The 24,022-nt window shown below is 36.7% G+C and overlaps 1 protein-coding gene across 1 annotated transcript in view; it reads left to right on the forward strand.

The window, feature by feature from the left end:
• plrdgb (PITP-less RdgB-like protein) overlaps nucleotides 1-24,022 on the forward strand; it is a gene marked incomplete at both ends in the record, with an annotated part of 111,689 nt that overhangs the window by 15,206 nt on the left and 72,461 nt on the right. Inside the window, one exon of the mRNA XM_079406022.1 lies at nucleotides 12,646-12,750. Coding sequence (XP_079262148.1) covers nucleotides 12,646-12,750 — 105 coding nt within the window. The remainder of the gene's footprint in view (nucleotides 1-12,645; nucleotides 12,751-24,022) is intronic.

Raw genomic sequence — 24,022 nt, forward strand, 5'->3', positions numbered from 1 at the left:
TCCCAGCCCTTCTTCCTCGGCTGGGATCGTTTAGAGCCCTTTGAAGCTTCAATTAAATTGCATTTTGGAAGTTCAAACTCGGGGGCACCATAGAAGTCAATTTTATGGAGAAAAATTCTGAAATGTTTTCCTCAAAAAACATAATTTCTTTACAACTGAAGAAAGAAATACATGGATATCTTGGATGACAAGGGGGTGAGTACATTATCTGTAAATTTTTGTTCCAGAAGTGAACTACTCCTTTAAAGTGAGTTGTAGCCCATCAGAGTGGAGGGTCACCTACTGACTGTTGCATATTCTCTATTTTGTTATACTATTAAGTTCTTGTTTTTATTTTCCAGTTAACTGTGCACTTTTGTAGTCCTTTGCTATTTTATTATTTATTGCTTTACAGTATCAGTGTTGGCAACTCTTACAGATTTTCCTTGAAACATTGCTGTGACACAGAGCAGAAGTCCTTATTTTATTTGGTTAAATATAAGCTTTGTGCAACACTTCTTTACATTATGCAAACTTGATATGTATTAACAGTTTTATTTATTTTTTTGCAATGTATTTTTCTCTAATAGTGATCACAGGTGAAAACTGCATCAGAGGGGGAGGACTTTTCTGCTCCCTCATATATTGCAGGGACAACTTTGCAAGCATATGCAAAAGATCTCCAGAAATTTTTCAACTCCTGCCAGCTGAAAGGAAAAATTGCCAATATGCCTATTAAAAATAAATGTAGAACATGATTTTGTGTGTGTGTTTTACAGTTCTTTGTATTTTGTATAAGTGGTTGCAAATTAGTTTTTTTCTGCATTCTGTTCTTGGAAAAGATCTGTTAAAATTGTTAAATAATAAAAAAGATTTATTTATTACAGCCCGCAGATGTTACACTTACACCGTAACTACACGTAACAAGAGGGTAACAAGGGATACCTTTAGATTACAGCCTGCGGATGTTACACTTACACAGTAACTACACGTAACAAGAGGGTAACAAGGGATCACTTTAGATTACAGCCCGCGGATGTTACACTTACACAGTAACTACACGTAACAAGAGGGTAACAAGGGATCACTTTAGATTACAGCCCGCGGATGTTACACTTACACAGTAACTACACGTAACAAGAGGGTAACAAGGGATCACTTTAGATTACAGCCCGCAGATGTCACACTTACACAGTAACTACGCGTTACAAGAGGGTAACAAGGGATCACTTTAGATTACAGCCCGCGGATGTTACACTTACACAATAACTACACGTAACAAGAGGGTAACAAGGGATCACTTTAGATTACAGCCTGCGGATGTTACACTTACACAATAACTACATGTAACAAGGGTGTATGTTTGCACAGTACTTAAGAAAAAGATTGTAGTACATTTTATCCTACTTGCCTCAACCCACATACGGAAGCCCAAAGTGCACCAACAGGACTACCGCTATCAAAAAACATAAATTATACAGTAATTATATGTGTTGTGTATTATGCTGTTATTTATCCTGGGAGGAGCTGGAAACAGGTAATCTACTTTTCCACTGTATTGCACCTCGAAAGTTCAATTCTGGTGACCTGACTCGCTGCTGAGATGACCATAAGCAATACTCTTTCATCAGGTAAATTTTCATATGGAAATTTCTAAACCAAATCATATCAGAAGCTCATCACATAATTACCCCATACTTACAGCTGAGTTCAGTAATCTCCATGACCCCACATAAATAACACTAGTAAATAATACAGCTTATATTCTTTAGTAAACTGTGGTAAAATTTATAAAGACTTTTTTTTTTTTTTAATTCACTATAATTACTAAATTATACTAGTCTGTAGTATACAGTTTACTATTTGTATCAATGTCATGTAACATATATACTGTATCATGTAATAATACAATAAGTAGGCTACCCAGTACGTAGTGTAAAAATATGTTGCATCATATATTTTATGTTATTACAATAAGGCAAATTGTTCTAAATCCTAATATTGTTGCCTAACACAGTAGGATATAAATACCACGTAATCCTAGAATAGTTACACCTTGCTTATGAAATACTAACAGTGTAAATACTTTAATTTTCCAAGTCATTACCCCCTTATTCCCCAATTGTTTCCATTTACCTACATGCACTTTCAGCTTTACGTTATGCTGACGCGAAAAATCGCGGACTCTACATACACGTAATTTCAGAATAGGTACCCTTTAGTAATAAAATACTTACAGTATAAATGCTTTATAATTCCGCAGGTTATTACCCCCTTATTCCCCAAACGTTGCATATTGTTCCCTTATACCTATGAGTAGGTACTGTGGAGGGACTCTACACTGTGAAAAATGATCGTGATTTTAACGGTAAAAAACTGTGAAAATGCTACGGTAAAAACCTGTTACATGGTTAACGGAAAGTTCCTGTAAAATGTACAGGGAAAACCCGTAAACTGACGTTCCCAGAATTCCCTGCATTCCATTTCAAATTCTGTTTGAATTTGACTTTTTTTCTTTGAAATAACTGTTTCTTCTTAGTTTTTTCTTATCGGTTATGTTTATTAGGGTTGTATGTTACATCTAATGTTGTTAAATGAATGTTTATAGCATATTTCAGTTTAATGAGTCTAACCATGATGGTGTTTAGTGCTTGTGTGAATGACACTGTGCACCTTCTGTATATTCTATTGTTTAAAAGTTGCTTGTGATGGGCTTTGTCTCATCATGTGACTGTCTCATCATCACCTGCATTTGGTGGTTATCAGTGTATTTCAAAGGAAAAAAACAGATTTCAGTACTTTAATAGGTTGGTATATTACGATTATATCAGTTAAAGAAATTACGGTATTTAACTGTAAATTTAAGTTAAAACCGTAATACGGTAATTTTTACGGTAGAATTCTGGTAACCACAGCTGCCAGTTTTTTTCCGTAAATTTTACGGATTTTTTTTTACAGTGTATAGTTACAAATAGGTACACTGTAAATTCTGTTTAATTACATTAAAGCGTTTAATTACATTTAATTACATAAAGCGTTACCCATATTTCCACCAAATACACATATACACACATTTACACCAGAAACAAAATCAGTGCACATGATACTGTCCAGTGATACACATCCTGCACCAAATATATATCAGCACCCTTTACCCGGAGGTAGAAGCGGCAACAAAACAATTTAGTTTTTAAATTACACACTCCACAATTTCTGTGAGTTTAACACTCTAATGGCCGAGTACAAAACTTTTCCCATAGTATGCTTATTCGTGTGGTAACTGTGGTCTGTATCTACTACCTGATGGGAGAAGGATAAAACATGAATTGAGAGGATGGTTACGGTTTTTCGAATGAAGTTTATCATGAACAAATGTTGCATAAATTAGGCTACATAAAATAAAATAGGCCAATAAGAAAATATTTTTTATCCAAACCACAGTCTTGTAAGTCCATTTACTGATCATCTTTTTCCGTAATATTTTGTATAGTATTATTATTATTATTATTGGTTATATTTGTTATGTATTCGATTTTTTCCCCATTCATTTCGATATCTTTACTTAACGCTCTGGATAGCCTACTGTGAATGCCTAACTGGCAAATAAAGCTTTGATTATGCTATATGACTAGAAACTTTACTGGAATTGTACACTGTAAAAAAATTCAAAATTTGCCCAACTCAAAATTTTCTAGTGACTGGTAACATTTAAAATTTTCCATTGGCCCAATTTTTAAACATTGAAATTCGGCAAATTGATTTTTTTCACTTATGGCAACAGTCAGTTGACATTGGCTCAATGAGAAATAATGTGTTGAGCCAAATGGAAAAACATTAAATCTACCAAAGCATGTTATTGGCCCAATTGAATATTTTAAATAGTACCAGTATACTTTTTTGGTTTTGCCTAATTTAAAAATGTCCATTGGCCAATTTATATAGCTAAAGCAACTTTACTGAATTGCTTATTCCCCATTGTCCCAAATGAAAAAAAAAAAAAAATGCATTAAACGATACTAAACACTGCCACATTTTAACACTTTTAATTAAATCTACAACACAATATTGTGCAAAATACCTTAAAATGACAAACATATTAACATTTAACACAATATAGCCATACATAAAATCATGCATTAATTCTTACAAGATAAACAAAGATTAAGAATTGCATCTTATAAATTAAAACGCTTACAAACATGTGCAAAAACACCATAAAATGTAATTTGTCTGGGGTTACTTCAACCAGCAGTTAGTGCAACGTCACCTGAGCTCATGAAACCGCATCTTAACTGTTTAAACACATGTACATTCACATAAAAACACACACACACACCAAATTTACATAATGGCGTGGTTATTTCACCCAGTTTAGAGTAATTTTACAAATTCTACCACTCTCACAATTTACACATATTTACTAACATTCTCACTTTAAGCTCATGAAACCACATCTTACTTCACATATTAAACATGTTTTTACAAATGTTTACAGAGATGCAAAAAACAAAAATAAAGAAAAATTAGCTCTTGAAACTGCATCCAACACTTTACAAAAGTGAAAAAAGGTAATCTTAACTCACAAAGTTTTAACTAATTAAAATATTAAACATGTAAACATTTATAAATATAAGGTACAAAAACACACGGGGCTCATATTTGAGCTCATGAAACGGCATCTTAACAGTTTAAATAGTAAACATTAAATACACTTATGCATTTTTAAGTGTCAAAACAGCATAAATTTAAGTTAACTGGGGAGGTAACGTCATCTATTCTTCAGTGTAGTTTCACTTGAATTGAACCATTCTCAGAAGCAGTACTTTTAGCTTGTAAAACTGCATCTTACACTACCAAAAAATCTTGTAAGAGGTACTTTGAGCTTACTTCTCCCCTAAGGGTTTCATCACCTAGATTCCCAATAATTTGGACCTAAGAGCTTGAACTTTTTTGCTGCACTCAGTGCCAAGGTTTAAAAACACCTTCTGAATGAACTCAAAAGTGTATTTTAAGTCCTTGTTGTACTCCATATTGAATGCATACACCAATCCAAAGAGTACAATGAATGCATTTACAAAGTCTCCCAAGTTGTCAAATACCACCTCCTCTTCCAGCACAACGGAGACATCCTGAGTACTTGACTGGGCTCTTGAGGTGGGCTCTTCCATCTTCATTTCAGTTGTGTGGTTCTCCAATGGCTCTGTACTCTGTATAAAAACAACAACAACATAGCAATGTCAATATTAAGTCTACATATAACAAATAAATCCAGAACAATATACAACATAATCACAACCCATATTCTCAATGTTTGATAAAATATGAATAAGTTACTTTAGGATCATTTTACTTTGTTGGCTACTTTGGTTGTTTAGTTTGTTTCATATCCTGTTACAGAGACTGAAGAAAAGCAAGAAAAGCATTTTTTGTATGTATGTATGTATGTATGTATGTATATATATGTGTATGTATGTATGTATGTATGTATATATATATATGTATATACAGGTCCTTTTCAAAAAAATTAGCATATTGTGATAAAGTTCATTATTTTCTGTAATGTACTGATAAACATTAGACTTTCATATATTTTAGATTCATTACAACACAACTGAAGTAGTTCAAGCCTTTTATTGTTTTAATATTGATGATTTTGGCATACAGCTCATGAAAACCCAAAATTCCTATCTCAAAAAATTAGCATATTTCATCCGACCAATAAAAGAAAAGTGTTTTTAATACAAAAAAAAAAAGTCAACCTTCAAATAATTATGTTCAGTTATGCACTCAATACTTGGTCGGGAATCCTTTTGCAGAAATGACTGCTTCAATGCGGCATGGCATGGAGGCAATCAGCCTGTGGCACTGCTGAGGTGTTATGGAGGCCCAGGATGCTTCGATAGCGGCTTTAAGCTCATCCAGAGTGTTGGGTCTTGCGTCTCTCAACTTTCTCTTCACAATATCCCACAGATTCTCTATGGGGTTCAGGTCAGGAGAGTTGGCAGGCCAATTGAGCACAGTAATACCATGGTCAGTAAAGCATTTACCAGTGGTTTTGGCACTGTGAGCAGGTGCCAGGTCGTGCTGAAAAATTAAATCTTCATCTCCATAAAGCTTTTCAGCAGATGGAAGCATGAAGTGCTCAAATCTCCTGATAGCTAGCTGCATTGACCCTGCCCTTGATAAAACACAGTGGACCAACACCAGCATCACTGACTGTGGGTACTTGACACTGGACTTCAGGCATTTTGGCATTTCCCTCTCCCCAGTCTTCCTCCAGACTCTGGCACCTTGATTTCCGAATGACATGCAAAATTAGCTTTCATCCGAAAAAAGTACTTTGGACCACTGAGCAACAGTCCAGTGCTGCTTCTCTGTAGCCCAGGTCAGGCGCTTCTGCCGCTCTTTCTGGTTCAAAAGTGGCTTGACCTGGGGAATGCGGCACCTGTAGCCCATTTCCTGCACACGCCTGTACACGGTGGCTCTGGATGTTTCTACTCCAGACTCAGTCCACTGCTTCCGCAGGTCCCCCAAGGTCTGGAATCGGTCCTTCTCCACAATCTTCCTCAGGGTCCGGTCACCTCTTCTCGTTGTGCTGCGTTTTCTGCCACACTTTTTCCTTCCCACAGACTTCCCACTGAGGTGCCTTGATACAGCACTCTGGGAACAGCCTATTCGTTCAGAAATTTCTTTCTGTGTCTTACCCTCTTGCTTGAGGGTGTCAATGATGGCCTTCTGGACAGCAGTCAGGTCGGCAGTCTTACCCATGATTGCGGTTTTGAGTAATGAACCAGGCTGGGAGTTTTTAAAAGCCTCAGGAATCTTTTGCAGGTGTTTAGAGTTAATTAGTTGATTCAGATGATTAGGTTAATAGCTCGTTTAGAGAACCTTTTCATGATATGCTAATTTTTTGAGATGGGAATTTTGGGTTTTCATGAGCTGTATGCCAAAATCATCAATATTAAAACAATAAAAGGCTTGAACTACTTCAGTTGTGTTGTAATGAATCTAAAATATATGAAAGTCTAATGTTTATCAGTACATTACAGAAAATAATGAACTTTATCACAATATGCTAATTTTTTAAAAAGGACCTGTATATATATATATACACTTTCAATTAACTTCAATTTTGTAAATTACCTGTATTCGAGTTATCGGATTTGCAAATGAACTCTTCATTTCAAAAATACCTTTTAAAATAGCATTTCTTAAATCTATGTGGGAATGTGGGTACTTCAAAATTAAGCCACATAGATTTTCAGGTCTAAACAGTATTTTGAAACTGTTAAAACCATACATATATATATAGACGCCCCATTGGACCGCTCCAAGCACGTAGATGGATGCCATATATATATATATATATATTTGTTTATTTTTTTTTTATTTTTTTTTATTATGCAAACAAACATGCTATTTACAGGTGACAAATCAGATACAGAGTAACCAGGGTCAACAAAACATACATGACAGCCAACATGGTTTGTGTGAGTATGAGTGTGTGTGTGTGTGTGTGTGTGTGTGTGTGTGTGACTGGGTGTTGGGTTTGGAAGTATACTAAACAAAATAATAAAAAAATTAAATAAATTAATCCAAAAAAAAAAGAAAAAAAAAAAGTACAACAGTAATGATAACAGTAATAATAATAATAATAATAATAATAGTAACATTAATAACAAAAATTAGAGGATAGTAATTAATTAAAAAATAAATAAATAAATAAATAAATGTGGGGAAAGTTGGAGGATTAGAAAGAGGACAAAATAGTAATAATAATAATAATAGTAGTAATCATAGTATTAATAACACAATAATAATAATATTAATAATAGAGAGAAAATAATAATAATAATAATAAAGCTAAAAAGAGTAAGATATTGTAAGGCTGCCTCTGGGCCCTCCGTGGGCAAGGCATAGTTTAGGCCCAGGACGAGCCATCTAGGAGAGGAGCTGCAGGGCACAAGGACCAAAGTCTCAGCCCCGGCCGCCACTCACATGCCATGTTTACCTCACATATGTACTGTATATGTATTGTTAAGTGTATAATGCATTAAAAAAGTGTGACGTGCAGTATGGGGCCAGCCCAGTGCAAAGCCCAGGCCCCCATGCTCACGTCCCACTTACCCTGTGTGTGTCTGATATACATGTATGCATTTTTTTTTTCGCTCTCTTTTTCCCCTTTTTTTTTTTTTCCTTTTCCCTCCCCTCCTCTCCTTCCTCCTCTCTCCTCTTCCCTTGCTTGTTTTAAAATAGATGTATGTATACCGTCTAGTGATGCATTAAAAAAAACAAGGCATGTAGTGCTGAACCTGCCAGAGGCAAGAAAACCAGGCCAAAGCTGGTACAGGTTGGAGATACAAGGCCCCCGGCCCCACAGCACACCCACCAACCACTAAACCCAACCACACAGGGCCACAGCCAACTGAGGCCCAGAGGCGTGAAAAGTGAAAGAGAAAAGAAAAGAGAGAGAAGAAAAAAAAAAAAAAAAGTGCAGATAGCAGAATGCAACCGTAAGAAAGGATAGAGAAAGATAAAAAAAAATATTAATAATAATAATATTAATAATAGAAAAATATTTTAAGTTTTTGATTTAGTTTGATATTAGCCTTTGTTGCTACCTCTTCCTAACCCCCCTCCCCCAAAATCTTATGTAGATATTGATGAATGGTGTGTTGTTGAGGGTGGCTTCAGACAGAGAGGGTCAACGGATTCATGATTGATGGAAGTTTATGAGAGATAACAAAGAGGGGTTCAATTCTGTTGTATTATTTTGAGTGGAAGTTGACAGGTTTTCCATGGAGATGTAGTCTGTTATTAAGTTTTTCCAAGATGAAATATGTATGTTATTCCTTGTTTTCCTTGATTGGATGCCATATATATAAATATATCTGTGTATGTGCTACGATGTAACGGTCATATTCAGAAAGCAATGAAACCGAAACCAAATTGCGTTGTTATCCTATATACAGTTGTGCTCAAATTTACACGCCCCTTGCAGAATATGCTAAATGTTAATAATTTTGACAAAATAAAAGGGATCATAGAAATTGCATGTTATTGTTTATTTAATGCTGTCCCGAATAAGCTATTTCACATGACAGATGTTTCTATATACTCCACAATACAAAATAATAAATTAATTCATAATTACCCTATTAAAAAGTTTACATACCCTTGAATCTTAATAATCTGTGTTGTTTGCTGTATGATCCACGACTGTTGTTCTGTTTTGTGATGGTTGTTCACGAGTTCCTCATTGGTCCTGAGCAGTTCAACGGCCTGCTGTTCTTCACAAAAATCCTCCAGCTCCTGCACATTATTTGGTTTTTCCGGTGTCTTCTGCATATTTGAACCCTTTCCAACAGGGATTGTACAATTTTGAGATCCATCTTTTCACATTGAAGATAATTGAGGGACTCATAGACAGCAATTACAAAAGGTGTAAACATTTACTGATGCTCCAGAAGGCAACACAATGCATTAAGAGCTGGGTAGTGTAAAATTTTGAACAGGATGATGTGTTCATTTTTCTTTTTCTTTTCTTTTTTTCATTTGGTACTGCACTGAAGAAGTTACATAAATAATTAAACGTTACTCAGAAAATGAAATAAGTACAATTTACCCTGATCATCCAATTAAAAAAATTTACACCCCCCAGCTCTTAATGCATTGTGTTGCCTTCTTGAGCATCAGTGAATGTTATCACCTTATATAATAGTTATGTATGAGTCCCCCAGTTGTCATCAGTGTAAAAAGACGGATCTCAAAATCATACAGTCACTGTTGAAAAAGGTTCAAATATAAAAAAGGAGCTGGAGGATTTTTCTGAAGAACAGCAGGCAGTTGAACTGCTTGGGATCAATGAGGGACTAATGAACAACTATCACAAAATATAAAACAGTCGCAAATAATCCAGGAAACAACAGATTATTAAAATTCAATGGTATGTAAACTTTTGAACTGGGACTTTTTTCATTAATTCAGTTATTACTTTTTCTTGTGGAAAATATATAAACATCTGTTATGTGAAATAGCTTATTCGTGACAGTATTAATTAAACAATAACATGCAAATTTTCTTCATCCCTCTTATTTTGATAAAGTTATTAACATTTTGCATATTCTGCAAGGGACATATACATTTATAAACTTTGAGCGCCAATTTCAAAGGCTCAGCAGACCAGCAATGCGTCTAGGCTAATCACATTTACAAGCTAATAGTATTTGACACTAATGTAGAATAAACATATATTCAATAAGAATTCGTTAATACTCACTGTTCAAGTCGTACGTTAGTGTTCTTCACTAAATGGTGCCTCACGTGTTCATGCAGGCCTAGCAATGGTGGGTTCACTGAGGGGAAAAACATTTATATTTATAGCAGAAACGTATTCATTGTGTCTCATACATTTAATATCGTTATTATAAAGTGAAATAAAATAATTTAGTTAAATAAATAGTAACTTTAAGTAACCGAGGGATCAGCATGGGCTAAATGGAGTTATAAACGCCAACACGACACCAGTAAGTTAACTTAAAGATGTGAATTCACTGTTACATTATTCTGCGAAATAAACACCAGTAAAGGCGTGAATTCACACTTAATCTGCAAAAAATACAATGTAATACACATAAAATGTACCATGTCCTCAAGTATAAACCTGGATAATTCGGAAAACCTGGCAATTCATTTAGCGAATAATTTAACGTTAACGTAACTTACTTGTCTGAGGCGGTAATGTAATGCCCATGTTTTACGTTTTTTGTCGAAATTACTGACAGTTGCACTCCATTTAACCTAAAGAGGACTTCATAAATACAGTTCAGTACTCACCGTAACTTTATAGATGAAAATCCGTCTGGAAATGATGTTTCGTTTCGTCGCTGCTAAACATCTCTCGCTCTCCTGCAGACAGGAATTTTAATCCAGTACGATTCTCTAATGCGCATGCGCACACTCGTTTTTGCTGCAAGGCTTGTTCGGCCAAAACAGATTTTTCACTTATGCTTGATAAATTGGCTGAAAACAATTTAATATGTTCGGTAAATATATATTTTTAACTTTAACTTCAGACCTTCAGCTAAAATTAGCACAATGTATTTTTTTTGTTTTGGGGTAATTTTTGGGAAGCAATTTGTTGAGCCAATGTTTATTTGTCAATTTCCCCAATTTTTGTAAATGTAAATTTTTTACAGTGTAGTTAAAAGGTTGAATTTAACATATATTTAATTTTATTTCAGCTAATTAATAGACTATAATTATAAATTATATAGTGTTTCGAATTAATCATTCATGTTTCATTTGTAAATGAACACCTGACAATAACAGAGCAGAGACCATTCCTTCATCTAGAATCTCTCCAGATCCATCAGATTCACAGCTCCATGATGGTGCTTCTTCTCTTCAGTTCACCTCACTCATTTTCTACAGGGTTCAGGTCAGAGGACTGGAATGACCATAGCAGAAGCTTGGTTTTGTGCCCAGTGACCCATTTTTGTGCTGGTTTTGAGGTTTGTGTTTGGATTCAATGTCACAAAGAAATGTGCAGCATTTTGTCTGAGAAATAATATAAGGACACTTTTCAGTTTTAATTAGTCATAAATCTAATTTTGTTAAAAAATACTGAGAAAATTGTATCCTGAAATCAGAATTGTGAAATCAGTATCGTGAATCGTATGGCATCACGGGTTGAGTGAATTGTTACATCCTTATTCCACAGACATCCAATATTCCTCTTTTACGTCATATCTGCTGCCTTGAGAGCAAAATGTAATATTCATTCTAACATGAATAATCCTCTAATTGGTTATGAAATTGGCTAATGCTGTAGTCACAGACAGATGGTAAGAGAATGACCCCATGGCCTTTAGCGTCAGACTAATGGCTGACTGATATGAGCAAAATAAAGTTTATAGACTTTAGATTATTGGAGAAGGAGAGAGAGTTCATCCTCAAAAACAGACTAATTTACAACCGGAGTAAAACATGGAGAGAGTGATACATCTTCATTAGTTTCTTATCATCTTATTCCACAGTCTCTCCTTCTCCCCTGCCTGCTTTCCGCTATCTCAGTGGTCTATTTTTGGCTGAGGTTTTTTTTTTCTTTTGTCTCTGTGTGTTGTACCGTACCATACCTCTTTTAAATCATTCCTTAAGAGCATTTTTCTCTTACATTGGTTTTGAGGCCACTTTATAAAATCATGGCCTAGAAATAGTCCTTATTTAATAAAAGAAGCCACTATTTTTATAGTGGATGATTTTAACAAAATTTTTATACCTATAGTGAAGTCTGTGTGTTTGAATAACATACAACAAACAATAACAACAACAAACATAATTAACACTATAATTTGTGTAAAAATGGAGACAAATGGAATGAGATTATCCACTTGTAGTCCCAACATGATGTTAAAAGTTTTCAAATAAAAATTATGCAATAACAGGGCTGTGTGCAGAATATGGGACATTTTTTTATTATACAATAATTATTATTATTATATTATATTATATCAGTTACATACAATGTAAAAGATATATAATTTCAACAGATTACAACAACTTTAATGCACTGTTATCTTTTAGATATTAGATTGTGATATATTATGATGTATTATACTTTGAATTTGTGTAATAAAAGGCTTCTCATGTCCTGTTGATCCACAGATGTTATGGAAGGGAAGACAGCGTTACTTCTGGAAATGAGCCAGTGGAACTCTAATGACCTGGTGGAGCAGATTGAAACACTGGGACACCTGGAGCACTCCAGAGGTAAAAGCACCAGGGACCCTTGAGAAGATCTCTTCTACATTTTTTTGTATCATGAATGAATTATGGATCATGTTAGGTATTATAAACACTTTAATCGACAAAGTAAACCTGAATTTACCAGAGTACTAAATTCAAGTCAGTATCACTCTAGGAGTAGCTTGATGATGTGATTTTACGTCATATTCATTTCAATAAACTTCATCTGTATATTGTGAAAGCTTAACATAATCTCGATGCTTCTCCTCCCTAATTAGTTTACTTTACCCTAAACAGCAGTTTCCATGGCATACAGTTTGTTTACTGTCTAACTTAAAGTGGGGAAGTTCAGTGAAGGGAGAATCAACGGTGACTAATGCTACAGATGCAGAGTAATCACTATTTTGCTTCTCTAAGCCGTATTAATACCACAGGGCACGCAGTGACACCATATAACTCTCTCACACATTTAACTCCCTTTAGAGAGACTCTCTAATACTGCACGAGAGATTTAGAATTTCTGTAATGCTGCACGACAGCTACTTTTAAATGAGGAGAAATAGGCAGCTCACTTTTTGACGCTCATTTAAGAAAAATGTGTTTCATCAGACTGTGAAACAGTTCTACTGAAAGAGCAATAAAACCGCATAAATGTGGCAGCATGATCAAGCGACCTATCAGGGTTTCTCGGCCACAAAAGATGGGTCCATCATCAGCTGTTTGCTTTAGTTTAGCTGAGAAGTATGTTTTGAGAAAACTTGTTTCATAATCCGGGAGAGATTAATCTGAATTCACACTTGTGGAGGAAGATCTCGGTACATTTTTTTCCCCACCACAGGTCTGTTATTTTTGGCAGAATTTATAGATGGCTTAGAGGAGCATAGAAAATTAATATCATGTGGATTTGGTTATTATTATGAATACATCTGGAACATATTTAATATTTAAAGAGAGCAGGGATAAGTCCCACCACTAAACTAAACATTTAATTAATTAATTAATTAATTTACTCTCTAAGATTTAAGCATGGCCCAGTTTGTGAATTTGTAATTAAGAAAAGTATGTGACCCTGGACCACAAAGCCAGTCATAAGTAGCACAGGTATATTTGTAGCAATGACCAAAAGTACATTGAATGAGTCAAAATTATCGAGTTTTCTTTTATGCCAAAAATCATTAGGATATTAAGTAAAGAACATGTTCCATGAAGATATTTTGTAAATTTCCTACCATAAATATATTAAAACTTCATGTTTGATTAGTAATATGCATTGCTAAGGACTTAAAGGGTTACTCCACCCCAAAATTAAAATTTTGTCATTAATCACTTACCCCCATGTCATTCCAAACCCGTAAAAGCTTCGTTCGTCTTCGGAACACAATTTAAGATATTTTAGATGAAAACCGGGAGGCTTGTGTCTGCCCCATTGACTGCCAAGTAATTACCACTGTCAAGGCCCAGAAAAGTATGAAAATCATCGTCAGGATAGTTCATCTGCCATCAGTGGTTCAATCTGAATTTTATGATGCAACGAGAATACTTTTTGTATGCAAAGAAAATAAAAATAACGATAAAAATAACGAATTTTCAACAATTCATCTCCTCTGTCTCTCCGCGTCACCGTAGCACCATTTTGGAGATTTTCTATGGGGCGCAAACTGCGTACGCTCTTCTGTATCAGCCGTAACACAAGGATATGTTTTCTACGTGTATTTATGTTTTGATTTGAATGAAAATAGTGTGTCCTTGTGTTACGGTTTGTGGACATTATAAGTCCAATATGTCATATTTTCACTGGAAAGTGTTCGTCTCCTCCTCTTTGCTGCCATCGTGTTACTCCTAACTAGGTTAGGAGACCTCTTCAGTGCTCTTAAATAATTTAGGAGCTGAGACCTAGTCTTAACACTTAGGAACCTTTAAGAATCACTCTTATTCTTAAGTCTAGGAATAAGAGTAAAATTACGTCATTCTTAGAATTTTGACACATTTAGGACTAAAATTTTACTCTGAGTGGCTTTATACATACAGCCCCTGATTCAGATAACCAGCTCGTTAGAAGAAAACTCCATGCATGAACTGTCTACCGACTGACATGGTCCCTAAACAGTGTTCTTTGCTCTTTACTCCCTGAGCAGGGGAAATCTGAAAAAGTTTACTTCACTTTGGAACATTCATTCACGAATTTGTGCGTCGCCACTGCCTTCAGCATCTTCACACACAGACAAAGCTTACTAGAGAAGTGTGACATAATATACCTCTGTAAATAAATACAATATAAATTCATGTCATGGTGACAAGTATGCTCCAGTGTGGCAGCAGAGTATGGGATCATCAGCTCCAGAACAAAAATAAAACTTTTTGCTAGGCCTTTGATTACGCACAGGCGAGTACCCACTAGTAAAGTGAAAGAGATGATCAGTTCATGTACGCTGCTGCTGCACTTGATCTACAGCGATCTATCACGCCACATTAAAGAATTTATTGCTTGAATTTCCTAATAAAATGGACAGAATTTGAAATCTGAGACTTTGTTTCATATCAGAAGTAACAATGCACAAAGCTTAGTCTATTGCGATTTATTGGATGGGAGGTGCACTAAATGTACGGTTCATTCATCAACTGAAAACAGCATCTATTGGGATTTAAGAATCGATATTGGTTTATAAAAATGAGAATCTATTAAAATCGAGAAATTATTATTTTTTTTACCCAGGCCTAGCATATTTTGTTGTTTGTAGTTGCCTCCGCTGTCACTGCGTGGTGTGGTGTTGAACATGAAAAGTGGCGCACAGTCTCTGTTCATCTGTTCTCATCATAAATAAATAAATGCATAAATATTATATGCTCGTTCTGTGGGTTTATTATTAAAAAAGAAAATGTAAACAAAAATACAAGCAATTAAATGTGTTATTATAATTAAAGTATGAAAATTAAAATGACGGGTAAAAATAGATTATGACGGAATTTTTATGACCCTGTCCGTCAAAATGACGGACAATGTTAAAGTGTAACGCAACCTCTGATATATAGTCTATACACACACACACACGCACATATATATATATATATATATATATATATACACACATATATATAAAAAAAATTTTTTTGCATATCACACTTAAAAGATTCAGATCATCAGAAAAATTTTAATATTACACAAAGATAATGCAAGTAAATACAAAATGCAGTTTTAAATTGATGATTTCATTTATTAAGGGAAAAAAGCTGTCCAAACCTACCTGGCCCTACGTGAAAAATGAATTGCTCCCTCCTGTTAATTCATGACAGAACTGTGATTAACCACATTATTTTAGAAAGCTGAGTTAAATTTCACTAGCCACACCCAGGCCTGATTACCGCCAGACCTGTTGACTCAAGAAATCACTTAAATACAGGGATCTGGTGACTGTGGGGGCCATTTTAGTACAGTGAACTCATTGTCATGTTCAAGAAACCAATTTTAAATGATTCGAGCTTTGTGACATGGTGCATTATCCTGCTGGAAGTAGCCATCAGAGGATGGGTACATGGTGGTCATAAAGGGATGGACATGGTCAGAAACAATGCTCAGGTAGGCTGTGGCATTTAAACGATGCCCAATTGGCACTAAGGGGCCTAAAGTGTGCCAAGAAAACATCCCCCACACCATTACACCACCACCACCAGCCTGCACAGTGGTAACAAGGCATGATGGATCCATGTTCTCATTCTGTTTACGCCAAATTCTGACTCTACCATCTGAATGTCTTAACAGAAATCGAGACTCATCAGACCAGGCAACATTTTTCCAGTCTTCAACCGTCCAATTTTGGTGAGCTCGTGCAAATTGTAGCCTCTTTTTCCTATTTGTAGTGGAGATGAGTGGTACCCGGTGGGGTCTTCTGCTGTTGTAGCCCATCCGCCTCAAGGTTGTGCGTGTTGTGGCTTCACAAATGCTTTGCTGCATACCTCGGTTGTAACAAGTGGTTATTTCAGTCAAAGTTGCTCTTCTATCAGCTTGAATCAGTCGGCCCATTCTCCTCTGACCTCTAGCATCAACAAGGCATTTTCGCCCACAGGACTGCTGCATACTGGATGTTTTTCCCTTTTCACACCATTCTTTGTAAACCCTAGAAATGGTTGTGCATGAAAATCCCAGTAACTGAGCAGATTGTGAAATACTCAGACCGGCCCGTCTGGCACCAACAACCATGCCACGCTCAAAATTGCTTAAATCACCTTTCTTTCCCATTCTGACATTCAGTTTGGAGTTCAGGAGATTGTCTTGACCAGGGCCACACCCCTAAATGCATTGAAGCAACTGCCATGTGATTGGTTGATTAGATAATTGCATTAATGAGAAATTGAACAGGTGTTCCTAATAATCCTTTAGGTGAGTGTATGTTCCATTACTCTGATTACTCCATTACTCTGTCTTTCCAACATACACCAATGGACAAGAGCATTGAAGTAAATAAATAATATTTTTAGTAGAACATGTTATACAGTATTTAATCATACATTCAGATGATTAAATATACAATCAGACTTGGGGAAGTCGTGGCCTAATGGTTAGAGAGTTGGACTCGTAATCTAAAGGTTGCGGGTTCGAGTCTCGGGCCGGCAGAGATTGTAGGTGGGGGCAGAGCACGAATTCCGAGTATGGGTCACCATACTTGGCAGTATGTCACTTCACTTCACTTCTACATACAGAGTTGTTTTCCATGTCAGAATTGTACATTCATGTTCTTCTGTGTTACAATGTAAAAACTTTACATGTATTTCCACAACACAAAAAATTGTATCAGATTAAATCCTGTATAACAGGCATTTTAATGATTGCAACCAATTTAAATGTATAGGCATTGAAGAAGTGAAAGTTTCTCACTATCTCACCAACATTCTGAATGATTTATTTAAAGATAATGTCACCTTTGGGGTTAAATGAGGATTTTTAACTTTCATGTTTATCTATGCCATTTTTCCTGATGTGCTATTGCTTGCATTAATTAGTTATTGATGTTATAGTGGAGTCTGTGGATTGATTAATTATAATCACCTGATGTATGTCATCTGTCATATAATAACTGAGAAACGAAGAATTGTCACACTGACAAAGGCAGATAGTTGAAATGTTTTTAACTCCTGTTATTATTATGGTCCTTAGCCAGGTTAGGTGTTATATTAATTTATCACAAGTGAAAATGCAGCTGTGAGGGAAAGATTTACAGTCTTTAAAATGGCTTGCACTGAATAAAGGGTCCTATATCATGTAATTTTCACAACTCATAACTTTTAACGTTTTTGCATATTGAACATTTCATCAGTGGAACAATCTGTATGTTGTTAAACAACAGTACAATCCATTTCATACACTGTACTTCTATCCTCATGATCATTCCTGTCAAAAATTAACATATAACACTACATTGACTAAGGTCCATTAATGTACACTTGGGCTTTGTAGAACATTTAAAAAAAACAAAACAAACAAAAACCATTGAATTTGGCATCCCCCTTTGAGTTGTGCCCATGACACATACATACAGACGTGTTGCACACCTTCTTTTTCTGTACTTACCACTATAAATAGATCAAGCAGCACTGACAATACCCAGAAATAACATTCTGTGTGCTTTTCAGCTTCAAATTTCCGATGGAAAATATCTGACATCATTATGCTTACTGAATATGCGTGTGTGTGTTTGTTTGGCTGTTGTAGGGAATGCTATTGACTGTGATCACAGTGTTTCTCCAATGCTGTTCTTATTAAGTAAGGTAATTTTCATTAATAGACTTCATCTGGCTATCACTTTTGGTAAAAGGCAAAATCAGAAATGTGAAATAATCTCCTACAGAGTTAAACAGTGTCCTCCAGAGCTATAATAAATGTAATTATAATTAATTTTACAAATTAACATTGATTAATTTATTATGTATATGTACCACACAAGTAGGCAGATAAAACTTTACAAACTAGAATTTTCATTTGAGAGTTACTTTGTCTATATAGATTGTATGCATTTAAGTTTTGCTGAGATATATGTCGTGTTATACGGGTCAATATCACTGTAGGTGTCCTGAACGTAAATAACTCATTTGTCATGATAACTTAACATAAAAATTACTATGAAAGGGTGTGTTATATTAGGCTAAGTATTTATATTCATAAAAAAAGCATTACTTGGCTCTTTAGATACAATTTCTAGATTTTTTTTTTAGTTTTGTGCAATAGGATGCGTGTTATTTTGCTATGTCCCATGCACTGCTCATTAAATTTGAATGATAGTAGAATATTGTCAAATCATAAAGTTAAGAAAAAAAAAATCTCCTATTAATATTTTGTTAAATAAGAGATTATTCAATTTGAGTGTATTGATCATTTGGTAATGAAAAACTTTTTATTTTATTTAATAAAAAAGAAGAGTTTGTCCATGTTTTTTGAATGGTTGTCGACCCTGTCATATTGGGGAATCCGCCCCTTTAAGAAAAGGCAAATAAAAAAAAGAGACCATCTTTGCAATGCAAAGACCTTTAGTGACATCAGGGCCCGTATTCATGAACAATTTTAGTGCTAAGAGTTGCTCCTAGTAACAAAATTCTAAGAAAATTCTTAGAAATTTGGGTGTTTCCTCTTAAGAAATATCCTAGTAAGGAAAAAAGTTATTCAGAAAGCATCTTAACCTTTAAAAGAGGTCTTAAGGTCCAAAATTGTTAGGAGTACGGACGAGGACTTTTAAGGGGCTTAAGAGTTTCTTTAGCAGCGGAGAAAATGAACAAAACATGAAGAGGGAGAAGAAATGTGTTGCACACAATGCATGACAGTGAGTTAATAAGACGCTACACATTAGATCGTGCAGGGATCATGTTTGTGACCGATCTTATTAAAGACATGCTAACATCTCCGACACCGTGCAGAAATGCCATCGCACCAGAAATGGACGTAATCACTACATTAACTAAATTAACATATTTGGCAACTGGAAAAATGCAACTATGCAGCAGTGATGATTTGAGTTTGTTACAGCACTTATTAGGCTATGTCTGTTCATTTTCTATAAAATACAGTAAGTATGACAGTATGGTAAATAAAAAATAAAGAATACATAAACATATATAATGTGTGTGTGTGTGTGTGTGTGTGTGTGTGTGTGAGTGTGAAAGAGAGAGAGAGCAAGTACGGTAAAACAGGAAAAATTACTCCTGTAATTTCAAAGTGAAGGCTTATAATAAACCCTACTCTTAAAAGCGCTCTTTTATTTCCTTCTTGGACAACCAACCAATCACAGTCTTCAAAAGAATGTGTCATAGCTAGGCAGCCCTGCCTCCTCACTAAGATAAAAGTTTTTATCTTTTCCTCGCTCAGAGTTGCTCTCAGATTGGTCCTGAATCACTTTTAGGCTAAGACTCCTAGTTAGAAATGTTTAAGCTAAATTAAGAGCTCTCTAAACGGATTCTTAGAATGTTTAGGAATATGGGCCCAGGACAACAGATTTTTTGTCTCTTCAGTGGCGGGAATTTCAATGGCTGAGGTGAGCAAGTTGGTGACTTTTCAATTGACAGATTTTCTTCGTATGAGTTTACTTACTTGCTTTGCCATAGCTTAACATGTCCACCCTGTGGGCATAAAATATGCCAGAAATGATTCAAATACAGTATTTTCTAAATATGTAAGTTTAAATATACCAAATTCTCCTCAACAACCAGGCTAAATATTTAGCTAGTCCCAGTTTGTTGTAAGCTAATATGCTATTTGAATGTCATAATGTTCATCCTGTCATTGTTCCAAAATGTCCACCCTGTCGGCCACATAGGCTCATGACACATAGATGATACATGACAGAGTGGACATAGCATTCATTTGTTGTTTATATTTTGAAAATGCATGGGGGGGGCGATTGAGGATGTAATTATATATGTTATATATTATTATTTTTTTAATGACCCTGTTTAGGAGAGGGACATCCTACCTTTCAGAAAATATCATTTGCATCTTAATTTTGCAATGAAAACGTATTTAACAGTAAGATGTGTTTCCATGACAGGGTGGACATATCTTATGGTTTATGCTTTAAATAATGGCCCATAATTATCTAAAAAAATGTTTTTTGGAGTATTGAAAGGAACTCTATGGGGATATTGAACCGTACAACAATAGGAAGCCTGTATTGGTGGAGTGTTTGCATTGAGAATTTCTGAAGGTTACATACATACTGATAGTATATATGTAACCTTCAAAAATATGTGGTGACAAGTTTATGAGTGAGTCCTTTGAATAAAACAAAACAAATAGTGTGAGATAAGATTAAAAAGCATAATATGTTATATAATTGTTGTCCAGTTTTAATAAATAGTTATTGAAGTTTTGGTATTTCTCAATTCTAATAGAAGAGCTTTGCTTTCATGACTAGAAATACAAAAACAGTTAGGTACATATATATTTGGACAGTGACACAATTTTCATATTTTTGGTTCTGTATACCACCAAAATAGTATTAAAATAAAACAATCAAGATGAAATTGAAGTGCAGTCAAGGGGTTGAATAAAAATATAAAATAAAAAGCTTATACACAGTCCTCCCATTTTTTAGGGGCTCAAATATAATTGGACAAATAAATATAATCATAAATAAAATGTTTATTTTTAATAATTTGTTGAGAATCCTTTGTAGGCAATGACTGCCTTAAGTCTGGAACTCATGGACATCACCGGAGGCTGGGTTTCCGCCTTTGTGTACTTTTCTGGGATTTTTCCAGTTGGCATTTTTCCAGTTGCCAAATATGTTAATTTAGTTAGTGTAGTGATTGCGTCCATTTCTGGCGCAATGGCATTTCAGCACGGTTTCGGAGATGTTAGCATGTCTTTAATAAGATCGGTCACAAACATGATCCCTGCACAATCTAATGTGTAGCATCTTATTAACTCACTGTCATGCATTGTGTGCAACACATTTCTTCAGTTGTTGTTTGTTTGTGGGTCTTTCTGCCTTTAGTCTTTAGTTAAAATTAAACGGTGAGAGAAAACAAGCGAATTGGAATCAAGAAGAGTCCATTTCATTCTTTTAACTTTATAGACCGAAAAGTTTATTCTTTAAAAGTTTATATTTCAGTCGGCAATATATTTACATTCACATTTAGTCATTTATAAGATGCTTTTATCCAAAGCGACTTACAAATGAGGACAATGGAAGCAATCAAAATCAACAAAAGAGCAATGATATGCAAGAGCTATAACAAGTCTCAGTTAGCTTAATGCAGTACACGTAGCTTTTTTTTCTTCTCTTTTTAAATTATACAATAAATAAAAAGAAAACAGAATAGAAAAATAATAGAACAAGCTAGTGTTAGAGGCCTTTTGTGCTTTTGTTAATTGTATAATAAATAAAAAGAAAACAAAATACAAAAAGATTAGAAAAGCTAGTGTTCCCTATCGATACTTCACTCGTACTGCGTCGCTAGACGCTATGGGGAAAAACTCCTTTTTCTCCGAGGACTGAAGACTTTTTCAATCATGCAGTGTGACTGCACGGCCATTGGTTTGTGCAGTAAATAAAAACGAACCAATGGCTCGTCAGCGGCCCGCCAGAAAGGGCGGGACCATCTGGCTATATAAGCGGGCGCTTCGCCATAGGAAATCAGATCAATTCTCCTTCAGCGACGACTTCTTTGCTGATCTCAGGACTCCAGACGCTCGCCGTTGACACGCCTCGCTGCGGATTCGAAAGCTGCCTTTTCTTCCACGCCTCTCCGCTGATCCAGCTTCACCGAGCCGCTTCAGCGATCGGCGCAGATGCCAGCTCGTTCCCTGCTGCCATCCGGCGAGTATAAAAAAAACATAAAAATAAAAAAAAGACGCAAATTTCTGTTGTTACAAATGCCGTGCCGTCATTGCGCGTTGTGCAGGATGTCTCTGCACGATGGTGACGGCCACTCGGAGTGTGTTTCCTGCTTGGGTAAACCCCACTCGGAAGCCGCTCTGACCGAGATGGAATGTTCACATTGCGTGAACATGAGTCTCGTGACTCTGCGCGCTCGGATCGCTTTCTTTTCAGAGAGCGATGCCGCTCCTGGCGCCCTCCCATTTTCTTCCTCCCAGGGACCTGCGGGGAAAAAACGGTGGGATAAAGGGATTAATCACTCAGCGGCGAGCGAGCTCACGCCGGCTCAGACCCCGCGTGCCTCGCCCCGCTAAGCAGAGAGGATTCTCCCATCCTCTTCAAGCACGCGGATCAACGTCCCTTGATTGGTGTGAGTGACATGATCTTGTTCGGAGCTGTTGAGGACGAGCTATTAGATGACAGCATGTCTCTAATAGCATCAGACGCGGAGGAGATGCTGGGCTCTACTATTGACCTCGCCCCTTCATCGTCTGCCGAACCCAGCGACGCGAAGCCAGGGATGCATGCCGAACTTCTCCGCATCCTCTCTAAGGCGGTCGACGAGCTGGGTTTGGAGTGGTCTACGCCGGAGGAGCCCACTCGTAGTCATCTGGACGAATGGTTCCTGCCGGGGTGCCGTACGGCCCCTCGTCAGCGAGCCTCTCCGTTTTTCCTGGAGGTCCATGACAAACTCACAAAGTCGTGGCGTGCTCCGTATTCGGCCCGCCTTCGCTCTAACTCTTCCTCTGCTCTCTCCTTAGTGGACAGTGCCGAAGAGGATGGCTACGAAAGGCTGCCCCCTCTCGACGAGGCTGTGGCTGCGCACCTTTGCCCACCCTCCGCTATCGGATGGAAAGCAAAGGCCGCTCACCCCTCCAAGCCCTGCAGGACGACTTCTGCCCTCGCTGGATGAGCGTATTCCTCCACCAGGCAGGCTGCCTCAGCGCTTCATTCCATGGCTGTGCTCCAGGTCTTTCAGGCCAAACTCCTCCAGACCATGGATGAGTCCGGACCTGATCCCGCAGTTTTCAGAGAACTGCGCAGCGCTACCGACCTGGCTCTGAGGGCTACCAAGGCTACAGCACAGTCCATACGGAGGTCAATGGCCAACTTAGTGGTGTTGGAGCGCCACTTATGGTTAAACCTCACTGAGATCAAGGAGGCTGACAAGGTCCCTTTCCTCGACTCCCCGGTCTCCCCTACAGGGCTCTTTGGACCTGCCGTCGAGCGCTTTGCGGAGCGATTCACAGCGGCTCAGAAGTTGTCCCAGGCCATGCGACACTTCCTGCCGAAACGGTCCAGCTCTGCAACGGCCGCTAGTCGCCCCAAGCCTGCTCCATCGCAACAGCCAGCTAAACCTGCGCCGTCACCCGCTCAGCCTACACGGAAGCCTGAGTCTCGGCAGCGCTCCCGCTCGGCCAAGCGCTACCCGTATC

Source organism: Barbus barbus (assembly GCF_936440315.1).
Source record: "Barbus barbus genome assembly, chromosome: 43".
NCBI classification, from domain to species: Eukaryota; Metazoa; Chordata; class Actinopteri; order Cypriniformes; family Cyprinidae; genus Barbus; species Barbus barbus.